The 17,653-nt window shown below is 37.0% G+C and overlaps 1 protein-coding gene across 1 annotated transcript in view; it reads right to left on the bottom strand.

Moving 5' to 3' along the window:
• MDFIC (MyoD family inhibitor domain containing) overlaps nucleotides 1-17,653 on the bottom strand; it is an 88,987-nt gene that overhangs the window by 69,514 nt on the left and 1,820 nt on the right. Inside the window, exon 4 of the mRNA XM_021710947.1 lies at nucleotides 17,606-17,651. Coding sequence (XP_021566622.1) covers nucleotides 17,606-17,651 — 46 coding nt within the window. The remainder of the gene's footprint in view (nucleotides 1-17,605; nucleotides 17,652-17,653) is intronic.

Genomic DNA, 17,653 nt, shown 5'->3' with positions numbered 1-17,653 from the left:
CTAAGAGGGAGAATAGGGTAAGGAAGAATAGAAGAGAGACTTTAAAAAGTCCATACTGAAATTGGTGAGAGTTTGTTTAACTGTATAACACAATGTAAAAGGGGATAAATATGGGAAATTAACTAAGGGTTGTAATCAAGATAATCAAGGTAGACAGGGTTGGAGACCACCAAGTTCTAGTCTGGATTTGACTGGGAACATCTGGAGATCAGGAGAATTAATGTAGTCTTTTAAAACTGATGCATTTGTACAGAGTAAAAGTTAAAGCACTGTGCTAGGTAATGAGGATACAATGAATTAGGGGAGACAGCCCCGGCCCCCTCGTGGAGTTTTACAGACTAGTGGATGAGTAGACTGAACATTTGAATTTGCAAGTCAGAAAAAAAGTTATGGCTAGAAATACTGATCTTGCTAAACTTTATTGCTGAAGCCATTCAAATTAATGAGTCCACCAAAAGAGTGAACATATTAAACGTACCAAGAAGAGTCTGTACAAGTAGGAAGGAGTTAGAGAAGTAAAAGAAGCTGGATGACCTCAAGACATGGAAGCAAAGAAAGGAAAGAGATTCAAACAGAAGTTGTTAGTCAACTGTGTTAACATTTCCAGTGAAGGAAAAAATTTCTGCACATGCAAAAATTTATCATGTACCATGGGGATTTCACAACAACTGAAAAGTTCTGCCACAAAACACATTTCAGCACATAAAAAATAGACGGATTAGGACTAAGTCCAGAGGCTAAGGTATATGAAAAAAATAGGGTGTTCAATTCTAAGTATTTGTAGAAAGCAAAAATATCCAGATAGCATATCCAGATAGCAGTAAAATATAAATTAAAAACATGCTAAACCAATATGTTCTAGATTTATGTAACATTTATTCAGAATTATCATAGAGAAAATATAATCTTCATGAGATATGTTAGTTTCAATTAAAATCTTTACTTTTTAAAATAACTCCAGAAATTTTTCCAATGCTTCCATCAACTCAAGGCCTTTCTGAGATTATCAATAAAAGAAATGTTCATACAAACTCACTAGTAGACATGAACTCGCTCCTCAGCAGAGTTCTACATACTTGCTGTTAATGTTATGTAGCTGACTGCCGCCAGGTGTCATGCTAGTAGTCTTGATTCAATTAGTAACTTTAATTGAAGCTGAATGAAATTAATTATATAATTTTGAGCTGTTCAAGTTTAATTCCATTAAAATTAATTCATGAAACCAAGGCATTATGAAGCATTGCTGACTAAAAGAAAATAGGTATGAATAAAGCCTCTAGACGCACTTGACTCCTATTTGAATCGTGTCCAATATTCGAGTGCAAAACACAGACCCTCTCAAATTCTCCACTGAATAAATGAAAATGCGATGTGGTCCATATACACATAGATTTACAATAACGTAACCTACTCTTAGGAGGAAAATAAAGTTCCTCCTGCTCTACATTTTTCTTAATGGACAGTTTATCACACACATTTTTTTTTGTTTCCTTATCTGTGAAATCCTAGAATTAGAACTTTGCCTCCCTTGAAAACTAAATATTATCTTTTGGCTCAAGAGTTATTCTCAGGCTTTTTCTGTGATCCATAGCACCCAGTCCAAAGCAAGGTTCAGAAAAAGTTGCAAGAAGTAAAGTTAAATTGACTTGTGCCAATTCTCCACAAGTCAATTTAATTAAACAAAACTTCTGTGACCACTTGACTATTTTGTGACTTTCTAATGTATGCATATGATTTTTTTAACATATCCTTAATAGTGACTCATTTTAATGGAATACCCAATGGCAGTCTCACAAATGGTGGGAAGTTACATATAACACTTGTAAGGTAAGACCCATCGTGTCCAAACAGAACCAGTCTTACAACTTTCAATTGGTTTGATCGGTCACTAGCAATTACACTGACAAAACAGCAGTTTCTAATAACAGGTTTCTGTAATCAATGTGGGTTTGCTGTGTCACTTCTGAATTGAGAAGCAGAGAACTCAACCCTGGTTTAATCAATTTCATTCTGAATAATGAAGGCTTGTAGTCTCAATTTAACTTCTATGTAGGCCTGAAAGACATAGCCCAAAGGCAATAGGGCTATTTCTGTGATGTATGAAATCAGCTTGTACATTTCTACATGATTTCTATGTATACATCCAACAGGAACTCCTCTGCAATGCAGCAATTTTCTCTTACAAGAGGGCCTTCATTATCTCAACAATGCTGTTCTTCTAAACCAATGGTTCTCTTCCTTGGCACCAGGTCAGAACCACTGTAGAGTTTTTTAAACTTAAAGATGTACAGGCCCCAACCTCAGAGGTCTCGATTCAAGTGTGTGAGGGAGAGGGCTGTGAAGTCATCATGATATATGGCCAAGTTTGAGGGGCACTGTTGTAAGTAAGCTCTTCTCCTGAACTACACACTATTTAGAAAAACGTAGAAAAGCATATCAAATATTGAGATACAAACCTTGCTACTCATCAGCTTGTCATAGTTTTCCAAGCAATCATGACAAAATTTGATCTCATCAACTCATTAATATAGAGGCATTTAATTCTGTCTCCATGTCAAGATAACTATGAAAATACAAAATCTGAAATTTGTTTCACATACTAAAATAAAAATTGAAGGTGCTTTAAAATTAGGACTAGACCAAAGGATAGTTGCACACCACTGTCATCTGCTTCCAAAAGTTAGGTCCTGGGCATTCTATTGTGCCTACTCTAGTCACTGAAGTGAGGAAGAATCTTTGAATGAGGAACAAGGGCCAGGTCCCTGACAGCAAATCTTCTCCCTTGGGAGACCAAACACACAGATGAAACAATCGAACATTACAAAACAGAAGGCAACGAAACTTGTTCTGGGTCATAATTCTAACTCAAAGGCTGACCAGCTGTGTGACTGCGTCCAGAGTCAGGCCTCATTCTCCTCATCTTCTTCATCAGGAAATGAGAGCACTGAGTGGGATGATGACTACAGAGAGGCATTTCTAGCCCTCAAGTTCTGTACATCTGACTGCACAGGGAGTAAACAAGGGAGCCAAACTTCATATCCACACCGAAGGGTACTAAGAATGGAGCAGAGGATATCATAGAAAAGCCTTTAGAGGGCATTGGATTTGAGTTAATTCTCAAAGAAAGTGACAAGCATGAATTAAGCAAAGGAGTCAAAAGAAAAAACATAGGGGCTGCAAACGATCAATTTAAATACAATATGTCCTACTCAGAAACCGCAATCTATCTTACAGGATCAATATCCTTTATTTTTTCCTGTTTCTAAAGAAGTCATAAATGGAAGAAGCAATTCTCTCCAATCTCGATTATTTCTGTCGAAGGAGAATAAGAAATATCTAAGTAAATATAATTTTCATTTAATTAAAGATGCTACAATATTTTACCTAGTTGGCATTATCCAAATTTAAAACTTTGATAATTGTACTTGTCTCAAACAGGGAATAAAATAATAAAATAGTGAGTAGCAAGACAAAACTAAATCTATGAGCACTACTAATAAACTGGATAATAATTTACGTAAAAATATTATGTATGCCATACAACAGCCACTCAGTGATATGTGGTTGTTAAATAAGTATTTAAAAAAGAAAATGCTTTCTTTTATTGAAAGAATAATGAATTTTTGTAATTGCAGTAATAGCAGTTTTGAAAGGATTTTAACATGCAATATTTACTTGATTTTCAGAACCATTAACATTGTAATAAGAAAAAAAAATTAGCTCAATTTCACTGATGAGAAAGCAGAGTATTAGAGATAGATATTCAGTTGAAAATAGAATGATAAAATCCAGAGTTGAAAAAGATCTTGCAGCTTCACTAATTTCATAATCCATCCAGTGTGGAAAGCTATAGTGCAATAGTCAGTTCTCCAACATTTCAAGGAATGGTACCTCACAAGGGCAGACATTTTATTACTGGTCAGTTGGGTGTGGTCATAAGTTTTGCCTTATTTTTAACATAAATCTACTGCCTGGTCATCTATAACTAGTCCTAGTTGTGTCCATTGTACATCGAAGTACTAAGCTTAGCCTTTTCTATAAGAGCTATTCAAATTATTAAAGATGAATTTTTTATCTGTTTGCAATCTAGCAATAACATCTCAATAGCCAAATGTTTTTAGCAAATAATAGTAAAAAAGAATCTAGGAATGTTGCTTCAGGATCAAATTAGCTTGTCAGGGTCACTATAGGTACATGTTTGGTTAAAATGTATTTATTTGTATATTTATTGCTTCATTTTGTTATAAAGATGTGGGATACAAGTCAGGGTTAGATACATAAGCAATGTATGTACAGGTGAAGTATGAGGCTCCACTGGTCCAGTGTCCGTGGTTTAGGATCAGGTACGCTTTGTGTTGTTACGTGCTACCACCCTTCCTCCCTCCTTGGCAGTGTCCCGCCACTGCCGATCCCTCCCTTGTGCTATTGTGATTGATGTTCAGGTACCACTTATGAGTGAGAATGAAATTTAAAATATATAAAGTACTGTGGATACTACAGTTTTCTTTCTTTTTTTTTTTTTGAACGGGAGTCTCACTCTGTCGCCCAGACTGGAGCGCAGTGGCCGCTCCCGGCCACCGCAGCCTCGACCTGCTGGGCTCCGGCGATCCTTCCACCTCAGCCTTCCGAGTAGCCGGAATTACAGGCATGCGCTACGACGTCCGGCTGATTGTTTGATTTATTGTAGAGATGAGGTCTCGCTGCCCAGGCGGGTCTCGAACCCGCGGGCTCAGGCAATCCACTCACCTCAGTCTCCCAAAGGCGCGGGATTACAGGCTGAGCCACCGAGCCCGGCTGATATTACAGTTTTCAAAAAAAATAGGGACAATATTGCCATTTAAATGTCTAGATACTCGAATCTTTTCTGATGCATAAAAAGATTCTTATCAGGATCTATGGAACAGAAGCACTGTCCCTAAATTGTGCTAGCCACAAGAGGAATGGTTAAAAGCACAGAATCTGAAATCAGGTTGCCTGGGTCCACCGCTAATGATTTGGAGCCTGGGAAGTTAATCTTTATCAGACTCCCCATCTTTATAATGGAAATAACAACAGTAACTACCTTATAAGGTAGATGTAGAAATGAATGAACCATGCCATAAAAGCAGATTGTCTGATATATAATAAGGGCTCATTTACATGACCTATTATTACTACTTTGGGTTATTACAATAATCATCTTTCTAAAACCTACTATAAACATAGGGAGGCTGGTGAGGGCAATATCCATTCAGTAATTCCTCTATGAAAAACCATGCAAGAAATCTGATTCCAGACTGAATTCAAGAAAAGTATGACTTCTTCTGAGAAGTTGTAGGTTATTTTTTATGGTCAGTGAAAAAAATACTTATAAAAAAATTTTATTTTTTACTCAAATTTACAAAAATTGAACAACTTGGGTTTTACCCTATAGTCTATATGTTTCCCAGGGCTTAGATTTCCTAAGCTACTTACATTTCTCATTTTTCCCATTAATCTTTCTGTAAAAGGTACCTTTATAAGCCACTTCAAATTTCTGCTGAATTAGGCAGAGATGTGTGTAAATTCACAAACCAATCATCAAATACATTTCTACTTGTTATCCATACTTTATCTGCTTACTTCATGAAAGGCTAGTATAAATTATGGTGCTTGGAAGAAATCTTTAGGAAACCTCATAAACCTTAATAAGTGTATAATATACTTACATTCTTATACAAAGGAGTATGCATATCTCTCTTTGTGCTTAAATTTGGGGACTTTTGCGTGTTAGTTCTCCTACCCTTCACTTAAATATTTAATGATAGTTTATGACAGATCTTTATAATCTGCATAATATGTATATTGTTACTGCTACACAGTCTATATTCATACCTCCTTTATCTGTAAACAAAATTGCTTTAAACAATTTCTTATTTACTCTTTCATCCCGTAACAAGTATTCTTACAGATAATCTTTGTATATTCCAGTTTCTGAAATTTCAAATAATCTGAAACTAAAATCTCTGAGAAAAGTAAAAATCTAGGTCTGTATTTTCCCAGAGGCTCAGAACAGTGTGGAAATTCTACATATGCTTCCCAAATGTAACCTTTAAAAAACCAAAGATAAGGCAGCTTTCAGGAAGACCCGAGGCTCTGGAATTTTACTTCTTCACTGATCCAAAAAAAAAAAAAACCCTCAAGCCTAATGACCTTTAAGGAACATTGCAAAACCACACAGCTTTGTCTAACATTCTAAGATGGATTAAAATCTCATTGTCCAAAAAAAAAAAAAAAAAAAAACATGTTAAGATAGCCAAAGCATTTTAACAGATGAATAAGCAAACAAATAAAACTTTATAATATTAAAAACACAAAAAAGTTATTATATAATCACAGATACACTACAAATGTTTGTGGAATGAATCAAATGCCTCAATGAACTTAGTTTAATTAATTTGTTGTATCAGTATTTTGAAAAATAATAAGACTTCAGACAAGATGTAAAATGTATTCTTTCAAAGGGCTTCTCGTGTATTCAGAAGCTTATGGTGTGTTTAGGTTCAAAAGAACTTTTAAAAATCACACTACTCAATCATTTTACAGGTTCAGGGTGGGGAGAGAAGAGAACATGCACACAGCAAAGAAGAAAACAATGACAAAATTATACGAGAATGCCATTAAATATGAATATGTGAAGGAACAGGTATGAAATGCAGCAATAGCTTAAAATGTATCTCAAGAAATCAGGGCACTACATTAATCGGGGAGAGATAGAGGATATTCTGCATTTTCTACTTTCAGAAAAGTTGGGGAAGGTTAGAAAATGGCAATGTGATATGAAAGACCAGGACACATTATCGCAGTCATCTTAGTCACTTTCACTTCTTATATCTAAACCTACAGTTGCTTACACTAAGAATATATTTTCAGGGTGACAGACGCTGAGGCCCAGTAAACTCCCACCTCCACAAATACAGGTTCAATTACGTTTATTCAACCAAAAAGTATACTCATACTAAGGCCAAACATTCATAGGCTCATGGAATTTGGAGTTAGACAGGCTCTTAGAGTTCCCTCTAGTCAACTGATCAAATAAATTCAGATGAAAACATTTGACATCCTACTTCGCAAGAACAGGCCAAAGATTGTACTCATGAGTACTTACAGGGATAAGGAAACAGCCTCAGAAAATGGCTTATTCCAGTTTAAGATATTTAATTATTCAGACTATCCTCACATTTGACTAAAATGTACTTCCCTAAAATTTTCACTGATTCATCATATTTTGCTCTTTGCAAAAATCAAAGTAAAGTCTAATCCTCCCTCCATATGACGGTGCCATGTTAGAAAATATCTCATGTTCTTCTGTCCATCTTCCTTGTTCTATATGCCCTCAGTTCATTGACAGGTTTTTCAGAGGCTTCACATTCTGTTCACTCTCACAGGAAGAGTCCTCTTAATCTTGTCTAGAAAGCTATCATGAAAAGTTTGTCTAGCTGATTGCTGAAATCTACAGACACCATATCTATAGCAGTTCCCTTAATTAGCAGTCTACTAGCCCTAGTATAAAAAGGAATTGATGACTCTACCATCTTCCCCTTTTTTAAAGTGATGATACACACCCATCTTTAGTTTTTCAGTGCAATCACTCACATAAATGGCACAGTTTTAAAAACGTTTTCATTCGCTCTCAGTTAGACAGAGCTATTTTATCCAAAAACATTTTATTCTCTCTAGTTAAGTGATGAACTCTTCTTTGGCATTACTTCTAGAATGAAAGCCCATGGAAATGAAAGGTGAACCAAAAAGGGTTATTTAATCTGTAAAGGTAATCAAGAGTTATTATCTGAGTCTGATCTTGAAAGTAAATAAATAAAGAATGGAGAAGAGCATTTCAAATAGTGGTGATGGCACAAATAAGATAATGACAAGTGAAAGTGAACTAGAAGTATATTGAAATTGATTTTTTGGATTTCACAATGGTAGATAAAGATTCTACATCAGAAGCAAGTATGTCATCTCTGTCAATTCTCATAAAGGCCCCAAACAGTAGCCTCTCATAAACCTCATGAACTCAGCCTCTCGCTTACTGGATACTCCGCTCCCTGGATCTGGGACACTGCAATCTATAGATTCTCCTTTAAGTATTCACCTGCCCCTATCATCTTTGCAATATCAACTTTCAACGTTCCAGTCATGTCCAGGAAGATAACTTGTCGATCTATTATCCTAGCCCTGATCTCTGTTCTGAGCTCTACAGTTCTGAAGTTTCAATTCTTTATAGATATATCTTTAGCAACTCAAACTCAACATTTCCCAAAATGTATCACCGCTTTTCTTTTCTTTCTACCTATTTCCCCAACTGTGGTCTGTGTCTTAGTCAACAGCAGTCACAGAATCACCTTTTTTTTTTTTTGAGTTGGAGTCTCACTCTGTCACCCAGACTGGAGTGCAGTGGCCACTCCCAGCCACCGCAGCCTCGACCTGCTGGGCTCAGGCGATCCTTCTGCCTCAGCCTTCCAAGTAGCTGGAACTACAGGCGCGCGCTACCAAGCCGGGCTCATTTTTTGATTTATTGTAGAGATTTCTCCCCAAGTTGCCCAGGCAGGTCTCGAACTCTCAGGCTCAGGCAATCCACTCACCTCGGCCTCCCAAAGCTCAGGATTACAGGCTGAGCCACTGAGCCCAGTCAACAGAATCACCTTTAATTATTTCCTCTTTCTTTCCCCTGTCCCAATTTAATTGATTACCAGATTCTGCTAGTTACAACTCCCCTGTCTCTCTCAAATCTATACTTTTATTTCCATGCCCACTACCAGTGCCTCAATCTCTTTCCCCTAGTCAGAAATATCAGAGATACTTTTCTTTCTTTCTTTTTTTTTTTTTTTTTTTTTTTTTTTTTTTTTTTTTTTTGATTTATTGTAGAGACGAGGTCTCACTGAGTTGCAAGGGCAGGTCTCGAACCTGCAGGCTCAGGCAATCCACTCACCTCGACTTCCCAAAGTGCTGGGATTACAGGCTAAGCCACTGAGCCCGGCCCAGAAATATTTTCCTAACACAAAGACTGAATATGTTATTCCTTAGCTGAAGTAAGAATTACACTCATTTTGCATATTGATGAAAGACGGATATAGTTATTTTAACACTGTACATACTTTAAGGTTGTAAACTCCTATATTTTCTCATGCTTAATAATTTCATCTAGTATCCCAGTGAGATATAAATGTCATAACCCTTCAGAGAATCCTACTAAACATCCTGTATGTTGCTCAGGTGAAGAAATAAATAATCACAGAGTAGATATATATTCATAAAGACTAAAAAGATCAGGGGTTAATCTACCATGAAAAAATAGTAGAAGGACTATGCCTTGACGTACCGAAAGTAAAGAGAGGAAGCTGATTTCTTTGTGCTCTGCCACCTAGCTTCAGCGTGCCCAACCCCTGCTCAGTCACCAGGTGCCTTATTTTCAGTGTTTGGCCAGGCACATTGACACCAAAACCCCTTACAAACTATATTCTTCAGCTAGGATCATTAACATCCCCACCCAGACAAAACTGACTCCTTTGTGTCATCCTGAGATTCTCTCTCTCTCAACTTCTAAATGTATATTCTCCAAACTTATACCATTCGGTTGGCAAATGGCCATAAATTAATTTGTCAAGTGGCTCTGACAACAATCTTGAAGTGATATTTAAATATGAGATTGCAATTTAATTTGGTACACATTTATATCTCAACTAGTTTACAAATTATTTGTGGACAAAACTATACATTCTTAATCTTCACAAACTTAATAGGAACACAAAAAAATATGTGTGGACAGGATTTTCCACTTCAAATCTCTCAATAGTGAAATAAATGTGCTAGTATAAATATTAATTTCAGACATTATTCCTGGAACTACTACAAAATTGAACATAAAGGCACATGTATGTGAATCATCTCACTTCAGATCACGTGGGTGTTCATCTGAAAACAGAAGTAGACTGCAAGTAGAAACCACAAATGAAATTAAATTCATGTTAAAATAACTGTTCATAGTTCCTTCTTAGTAAACCCTAAGTGATTAGAAGTAGAATCTATAAAATATAACTCAATTGCAAAAACTTGAGGTTAAAAAGCTTTCTGTTTTCAGGACATGTATGCTAATGTAAAAAAATAAGTAACTTCAGTAAAGTGTTACTGGCAAAACAGAGGTAGAGGGAGAGGACCGAGGAAAGACAGAGAGAGGGGCTAGGGGAGAGGTAGAGAGAGAGAGAGACTGATATATCAAGCATCTAAAATACTGGCTCATAAACATAGCAGTGATTACGATGTAAAGACTGCAGTATCTATCTGGTCTAATGAATCACTGAAGTAAACAGTCCAAAATCTAGAATCTAGTCAGTCCAGAACCAACGTCTCTTAATTAAAAACTGAGTAAAGACTTTTAGAAGTAAAACCACAGACATCATTTATCTTCTGCCTTTGTACAGGAGTTTGCAATATCTCAGAAAGACAGTGTGGTTGAATTTTTTCTCTCTTCTTTATTGCTGTTCTAAATAATTTTCTATTAGCAAATGGTATAAATTTAAATTGTGTTAATTTATGTGTCTTTATTTTCCCAAATATTTTATTACTATAAAAACATAACACTAATAAAATAATTACACACTGTTTGGGAGCCCTCTTTCCATGAATCACCTCAAAAAGATCCAGGAAGTAAGATTAAAAGAAACAGGAAAAGACTTTACACACCCCAAAATTCCACAGCTTCCCTCATAGTTCTGTAAAGGTCACTTGATCATATATATTAAATCTTTGTATTTGAACTAACTAAACAAAGCAACAGCACAATCTTTACTTGCCAGAAGTTTTAGCCTGCCAGTTGCATTTCTAGTCTCTCTGGTTCCTCTTCCCAGCCTGGAACACAAGATCCATTAACATAAACACACTCCTTTCACATGTGTGTGGTATGAATCTCTGGTCCTCCCTCCCATTGCTTCCACCCTGCCAATCTCCAAACCTATCCTAATTCCAAAATCCATTCTATCTGCTTCTCTTCCCAGGCTCTCCCCATGAGTCTTGCCATATACGTCTTGCTGAGAAAGGTAATCATTCATGCTATTGTGTCCATGACTCCAAGTCATTCATTCCCATTTAAGCCCTAAGTGTTCCCCAGAATCCCTTTTGTTTGCCCCAGATTGACTCCTTCTTGAATTCTTCTCTCTTCCAAATCTTTTGCACGCATCTCAAATTTCTTGGCTCATCCTTGACCACCCTTGCTCTCAGCAAATGTTACCAACTACTTCACTGAAACAATCTAGGCCTTCAATATTCTCTTTTTCATATTAGATTTTCTCTAGATTATTATCCATCCTTTTCTACCACACCCATCTCAAAAGGGAACATTTCCAACTTTCCTAAGATTGGTCTCTTCACCTTATTCCTTTCCAGAATTTTTCTCCTTCAATTACAAACACTCGCTGCTCCGTCATCCCTCTAGATCGCCTTCCATCTTCAGTCTCTCTCTATTCCTGACTTTCTTCCCATTATTGCATGGTGAGCATGCCCAATCCACCCATTCAACAAGAGAAGTCCACCATATACCTTGGTTTGCTTTTAACAAACCACAGCTCTTTTCATCTTGTATATCCACCAAACATCCAATGCGCCTATGACCAATCATTACGAACTCTTTTTCTGTATTATTTTCCTGCTCCTCCCTGAAGTACAGCCATTTTTCAAAATTTTGTTCCTCAGTCCTCTTCCTCACTCATGTGCCCAGCCATCAGCTCCCAAGTGGTAAATTCATAGTCTTCAAGCCTGCTACTCACCACCCTCTTGCTTACAAATTATTTTTTCCTGCTGTCTATTGACTATCACAGCTGTGGATAAATTCGCTAGAATCAGCCTAATCAAAGGAAAACTCAACTCCTCCTATATTTCCATTCAGGCTACAAAACAAGCCTATGAATTACCTTAAACTTCTTCTTTTCCACCATCTCCTATATTAAATATTTTACCCAACCATATCAGTTCAATTAATTAAAATGTGAACATTGTGCTTGGTCTCAGGAGATTCAAAGATGAGTAAGTAAAAATCGATGCCCTCAAGGGGTTCTCATATCTAGGTAGAGCTCTATTCTACTTCTGCTATTGTTCTTAAATTCATTTTCTGAATTCTACTCCCACCGGTGATGCCCTAAGTCCTCTAATCTTTTGTCAGACTAATGTAATATCCTCCTAGATAATCACTGCCCCCTCTGCAGTCATTCTTTGAACTGCCACTAGATTAACTTTCCTAAAAACTCCAATTGGGTCCTGTCCTTCCCCTTCTCAAGAACCTTCAAGGGCTCACCACCACTTACAGAAAACAGATGCAAGCTCCTAAGCAGGGGAATCAGGGCCCTACTTAAATTGACACTGTCCTGTCTTTACAACTACCGTGTTCTCTGTTCTTCATACAGCTCATACAATGGAATTGATGAAGTACCCAACATTCTGTCATCATTCTGTCCCCTCCTCGCCTTGTTTTCTACCATGCATCTCCACAGAGTTGAGTTCTACATCCAGGCTTCCTGGTCCAACTCAAACCAAAACCTTTTATGGAGGTTATTACAAATGTCCTGCTAGGGATGTTTTCTCTCTCCCTTGTTCTTTGCCTCTACCATAGCACCGATTTCCTTAACATGCCAGATTCGGGCTCAACACACACCATACTATTCCACAGATATTTTGTATGCATAGTTCTCAACTCTAATAGTTCAGCCTTTTCAAACACTTTCTTAAATTTATAGACATATCTTTTTAACCACTTCCTTCCTTCCTCCCTCCTTAGTTTAGTTTTGTTTGTTTACTTGTTTGTTGGGTGTTTTTTCCCCCAGTTACATCCTTCTCTTACTCATTTGGTTATTTTTCTCAGCAAAGGGAAAATGAATATGCCCAGCTAGTAAGATTTTCACTTCAGTAACTCAACTGATAAAGAATTAGAAGTATAAGATCTAAGGTGCTTGAAAATGTCCCCAAATCCTCTTTCAAATCTGAACAAGTCTCCCTGTAATTTTCTAATTAAGCCTATCCTTCTGCAAACAAAAAAGTGCTTTAAACCAGTTTCTATCCAGCTTAATTTTGCTCTTGTTTATTTATATTTGGCTTTCAGTATTATAATACTATGCCCTCTGATATTTATTATGATAAGCATAAAAATGTAATAAAATTTAATTCCAACAACATTTTGAGATTTTTTTTATGGAATTAAATACAATTTATTGCTCTGTTTCCAAAAAGAAAGTATGGTCTGCACTTCAAAAGTCCCACTCACAAAGCAAACTTTTGAGGATGAATATGCAAGAATATTTTGAGGACAAATTGAGGTGATATGATTTAAATTTTGAAACTTGAAAACGGAACTTTTAAAAAGCTTTTCAAAGCCTTTTCCCTCAAAAAATAAAAAAGACACTGATCTTAGAACTCTATCAATATGGCCTGCATTTTTACAGGTAAAATTCTATAAAATTGTGATTTTCAACTAGAGTCAAAGAATGCCTAGAACTTGTTTCAAATGCAGATTCTGGGGTCTCACATCAAGAGATTCTGATTCCATAAATCTACGGTGATGTAAAAAAAATGTCAGTTGCCTCAAGCATAACAGAGTTTATTCAATCTCAGCACTACTAATATTTGGGTCCAGGTCATTCCTTGTTGGTAAAGTTGTCCTATCCTATGTATTATAGGATGTCCAGCAGTATCCCTGACTTATACTTACTAAATGCTGGTAGCACACAGTCCATCCCCTGTTATGACCACCAAACATGTCTCCAGATATTTCCAAATATCTCCTAGAGGGTAAAATTAGTCCCTATGGAGAATCAGGAATAGAAGCTGTCCAAAGATGAAACATTTTGAGAAATGCCATTCTTAAGTCAAAGAAAAAAATAATATGATAAAAGTTGAATAATATAGATATGTACAAGCATACATTATATAAATTGAAATAAACAAGCTTTCCAAAAAGGAAATCTGATTAGCCACTATAAACTCCTAATGATTCAGCTAAGCTTCTAAGTCAAAGCTCTTCCTATGTAATTTCAACTTGATTCTCTCTCTAGCTTCTATTTTAGATTATTTTTAATTAACTTCACTGGCATTTTGCATCCTGCTATGAAAAGTCCGCCTAATAGTCTCAGAGGACTTTCCCAAGAGAAAAGAGTGCATTAAATCACACATTATCACATTAAAGTATATTCCAGCACTCAGAGCCCAACGGTTTACATCTTGGAAAATGCTATGGGTTGGGAGCTGGGGAGATGATACAGTCATGAGTTCAGGCTCAAGTGACTCACAATGTCCAGAGCTTATTGTCTTCATTGCACCCACCCCTATAAAACAGCTATATTGATTCTCTACTTTAAGTGCATTTTTCACAATGACATATATTTTCTAACTTGAGCTTCCACCCTAATTTCTCGCTACTGACTGTGTGTGAGACCCTGGGAAAGTCATCTAAATTACTTGGACGTCCTTTCCCTTATCTAAAAATGAGCAGGTTAAAGTAAATTATTTCTAAAGACCCTTCTAGTTACAAATCACAAACTTATAAAAGAAGTACTTAATATAGTAACTACTACACCGAAGAGCAAGTACCTACATTTTTTCAATGTTGCTTGACAGCACAGTAAATTTTAAAATGTTTAATCAATACAGACAAAATGACAATAAAAGGGCCCACATATATAAGATCCTTTCTCTCTTAAAACAAAAAATATGACCCACATTGTTTTTCACTTATCAAGATGTTTACACAGGTATGTCTTGATATAAGGGTACGAGAAAGTAAATCAATATTTTATAAACTAGTCATAAATTGGAAAATAGCTTTAAATTGCACGCTTATTTTCTATAAGAGAGATCACAAATCAGCTGATCAGAGGCCACACCCAGTCTGCTGGTGTGGTTGTTTTGTTTGGCTTGGACAAAAATTATGTCTAATTAGTTGCCAACTTTTAAAAGTAGAGAGATGATACATAAGAATCCAGATTTCCAGTATCACTTGAAATACTGGAAGATACTAACCCACAGTGCAACAATTTGCTAGAATTGAGGAATGTTGTCTCCTGGCCCCTGAGCAGTCCTGTTCCTCCAAATCCCCACTGCTCCCTATTGTCTGATACCCATTCTGGTTCCCTCTTAGTCCTAGAGCATGTAAGTTTTTGTCTCTCTTCTGTAACAAGTTTTAAGACACATAGGAAAGATTTGCAATTCTTTTATATGCTTCCAAAGCAATAGTAAAGCTTGCAGAATCACACACACAAAAAAGTAGAAGTTTCGATGAGAGAGAGCTAACTCTTAATGCTGACACCTAGAAGGGGCTACACTGTTGGTTTCTAATCAACCACCTAAAAGAATGTAGGATGGAATCTTAGATTTGATGAGGAGTTCAGGGTAAAGAATGTTTAAAATTGTTTCCAATTTTAAGGTTCTATGACTTTGGTTAACAGTCTGGATAGCTTATCATAACAGGCTACAGTAATACATGTACAGGTTACTAATGTTTTTATGTACATACAGGTATGTTTCTCTTGGTTACAGAGGAAGAATTGATCATATTCTTCCTCTTCATGAAATGATACTTTCTGTTAACTTTTATAAAACATTCCATTTTTCTCAATGGCTTTAATATATGGAATTTTAAAATTAAGTTTCAATTAACTAAGCAGCCACATCTTACTGGAGAACTATTAAACTGTTCTTCAGCAAGGATAATAAAGATTCCAAGAAGCTAGGAAGAAGATAAAAGAACTTGAAAAGGGGCTTAATAGTAGATGGCCTTCAAGCAAAGCTTCTTCTCTAATGCCTTTAGCAATTGGAAAAGAAAAAAAAAAAGCTTTTTACTGTCCACTTCAAATTTTCTTAAATACACTTTATGAGATCTACCTGTATGAGATACAATATTTTAATGAGATCCTGAGGATTTCCTTGTTTACAAGTCAACTTCATGTTACATTTATAGTTAAACTGATCCCTATTTAAGGAATGTTTTGAGTCAAAGTTGCACTAATAAAAAAGCTATGTATAACTATGTTGCTGAAGTAAGGCATATTTTTGGTAAAATACAACCCAAGAGCTTCCACACTGTTAATGTGTGTGTGGTATGCGGCAAACATGCTACTCCAGCCCATTCTAGATGCCCTGCTTCATAAGGTCTGGTCATGTGATGCCAAGCAGCCATGCATTGCACAGGTGCATTAACGACCACTGCACATCCTTCCAGCTGATTTAAAAAATGCAAGCCACTAACTAAAGTTGGATGTTGTAGATTTTACCTATTTCCAAATCAAATAGTTTTCCTTGGGTGTTTGATGTTGATTTTTGACATAAGCCTTGTTTAACAATAGTGATTAACAGCTCAAGTGTGAGCATAAACAGCCCATCAATGAGTCCATATGACTACTGAGGGCAAACCTAATGACAGGAAAATGATTGTGTTGACAATACAATGTGGAACATGGGCTGCTTCTGGGAAGACATATGTTTATCATTCTAGCTCTCTGATTTTCTGCAGCTAATCGTTTTTTATTTTCTCTGTTTTAAAAAAAGAAGTGAGTCACTCTTTAGAAGCAAAAAAAGAAAAAAAAAACTGATAAATGTAATTCAATTTAACAGTCCTGGAAGCCAGAACATTTAAATTTTACTAGGGATGTTTTCTGCTTTTACCTGTTTTTGACTTGAACATTTGCTAACTTCTTTTTCACTTTTTACTGCCTTAAAAAAAAAAAAAAATCCACCCCAAAACTCAATACATTATTATTACAGGGAGAAAAAAATATCAAATATACTTAAAATCAAGAGCATAAAGTAGGTTTTTGAGGTCTGGAAAACTATTAAGTTCTGTTATATCCGTGTCAGAACTCTTTAAATCAGAACCGTTCCTTAGAGTGAAATACATTAAAGTTTAAGGGTCTTGCTCTGTCGCCAGTGAAAACCTGAAGTACATCACCTTCAGGAGAAGAAAGCTACTGTCTAACTTGTTTATAAGCTTGCTATGGAAGTTTCCCAGACACAAGAGTATTTTCTTTTTTAGGCTGTATGTGTTTACACTTTGGAAGGACACAAAGGAGCTAATTCATTCTTGGAAAGTGTTTCTTTCAAAGTACGTTTATTTCCAAACAAAACAGTCATTGAAAACATGTGCATGAGCCATTCCAAAGCAATTGATCACAGAAACCCGGATTATCAACCGGGGTGCCTAGGAGCCCACGAGAAGCTGCGGCGCCGGGTGCTTGCTGGTTCAGAGAATAATCCCGGGTCTGATGAGACCAGAACCAAAGAGACCCAGAGAGAAGAAGCACCGCGGCACCCACACGTTTGAGTCTAAGGCCCAGAACTGCATCTGCCCAAGAAAGAAGCAAGCCTGCCATCCTGTTTCTCCGCAACCAAAGGAAGGGGCAGTGGAGGGACCCGCGGAGCCCGCCCTCTGCTCCGGTTGTTGATCTAGAGCGGGCGAGCAGGAGAACTTGATGGAGTAACGCGAACTGTGCAAAAGTTCACAACCACGAGGTGGGAATCCGCCCCCGCCCCCGCCCCCGTCAGCCCCCGCTGGGAGCAGGCTGACCAGGGCGACCCTGACGAAGAAGCTCGCGAGGTGCAAGCGCGCACTCACCCTGGGCCGGGGAGCCCAGCCGGCCGCCGCCCGCCTCCGCCGCGCGCT

This window comes from Carlito syrichta, unplaced genomic scaffold (assembly GCF_000164805.1).
Source record: "Carlito syrichta isolate Samal-C Ts95f unplaced genomic scaffold, Tarsius_syrichta-2.0.1 Scaffold301704, whole genome shotgun sequence".
NCBI lineage: Eukaryota > Metazoa > Chordata > Mammalia > Primates > Tarsiidae > Carlito > Carlito syrichta.
The sequence above is the reverse complement of the archived record's forward strand: the minus strand, read 5'-3'. Positions and strand labels throughout refer to the sequence as shown.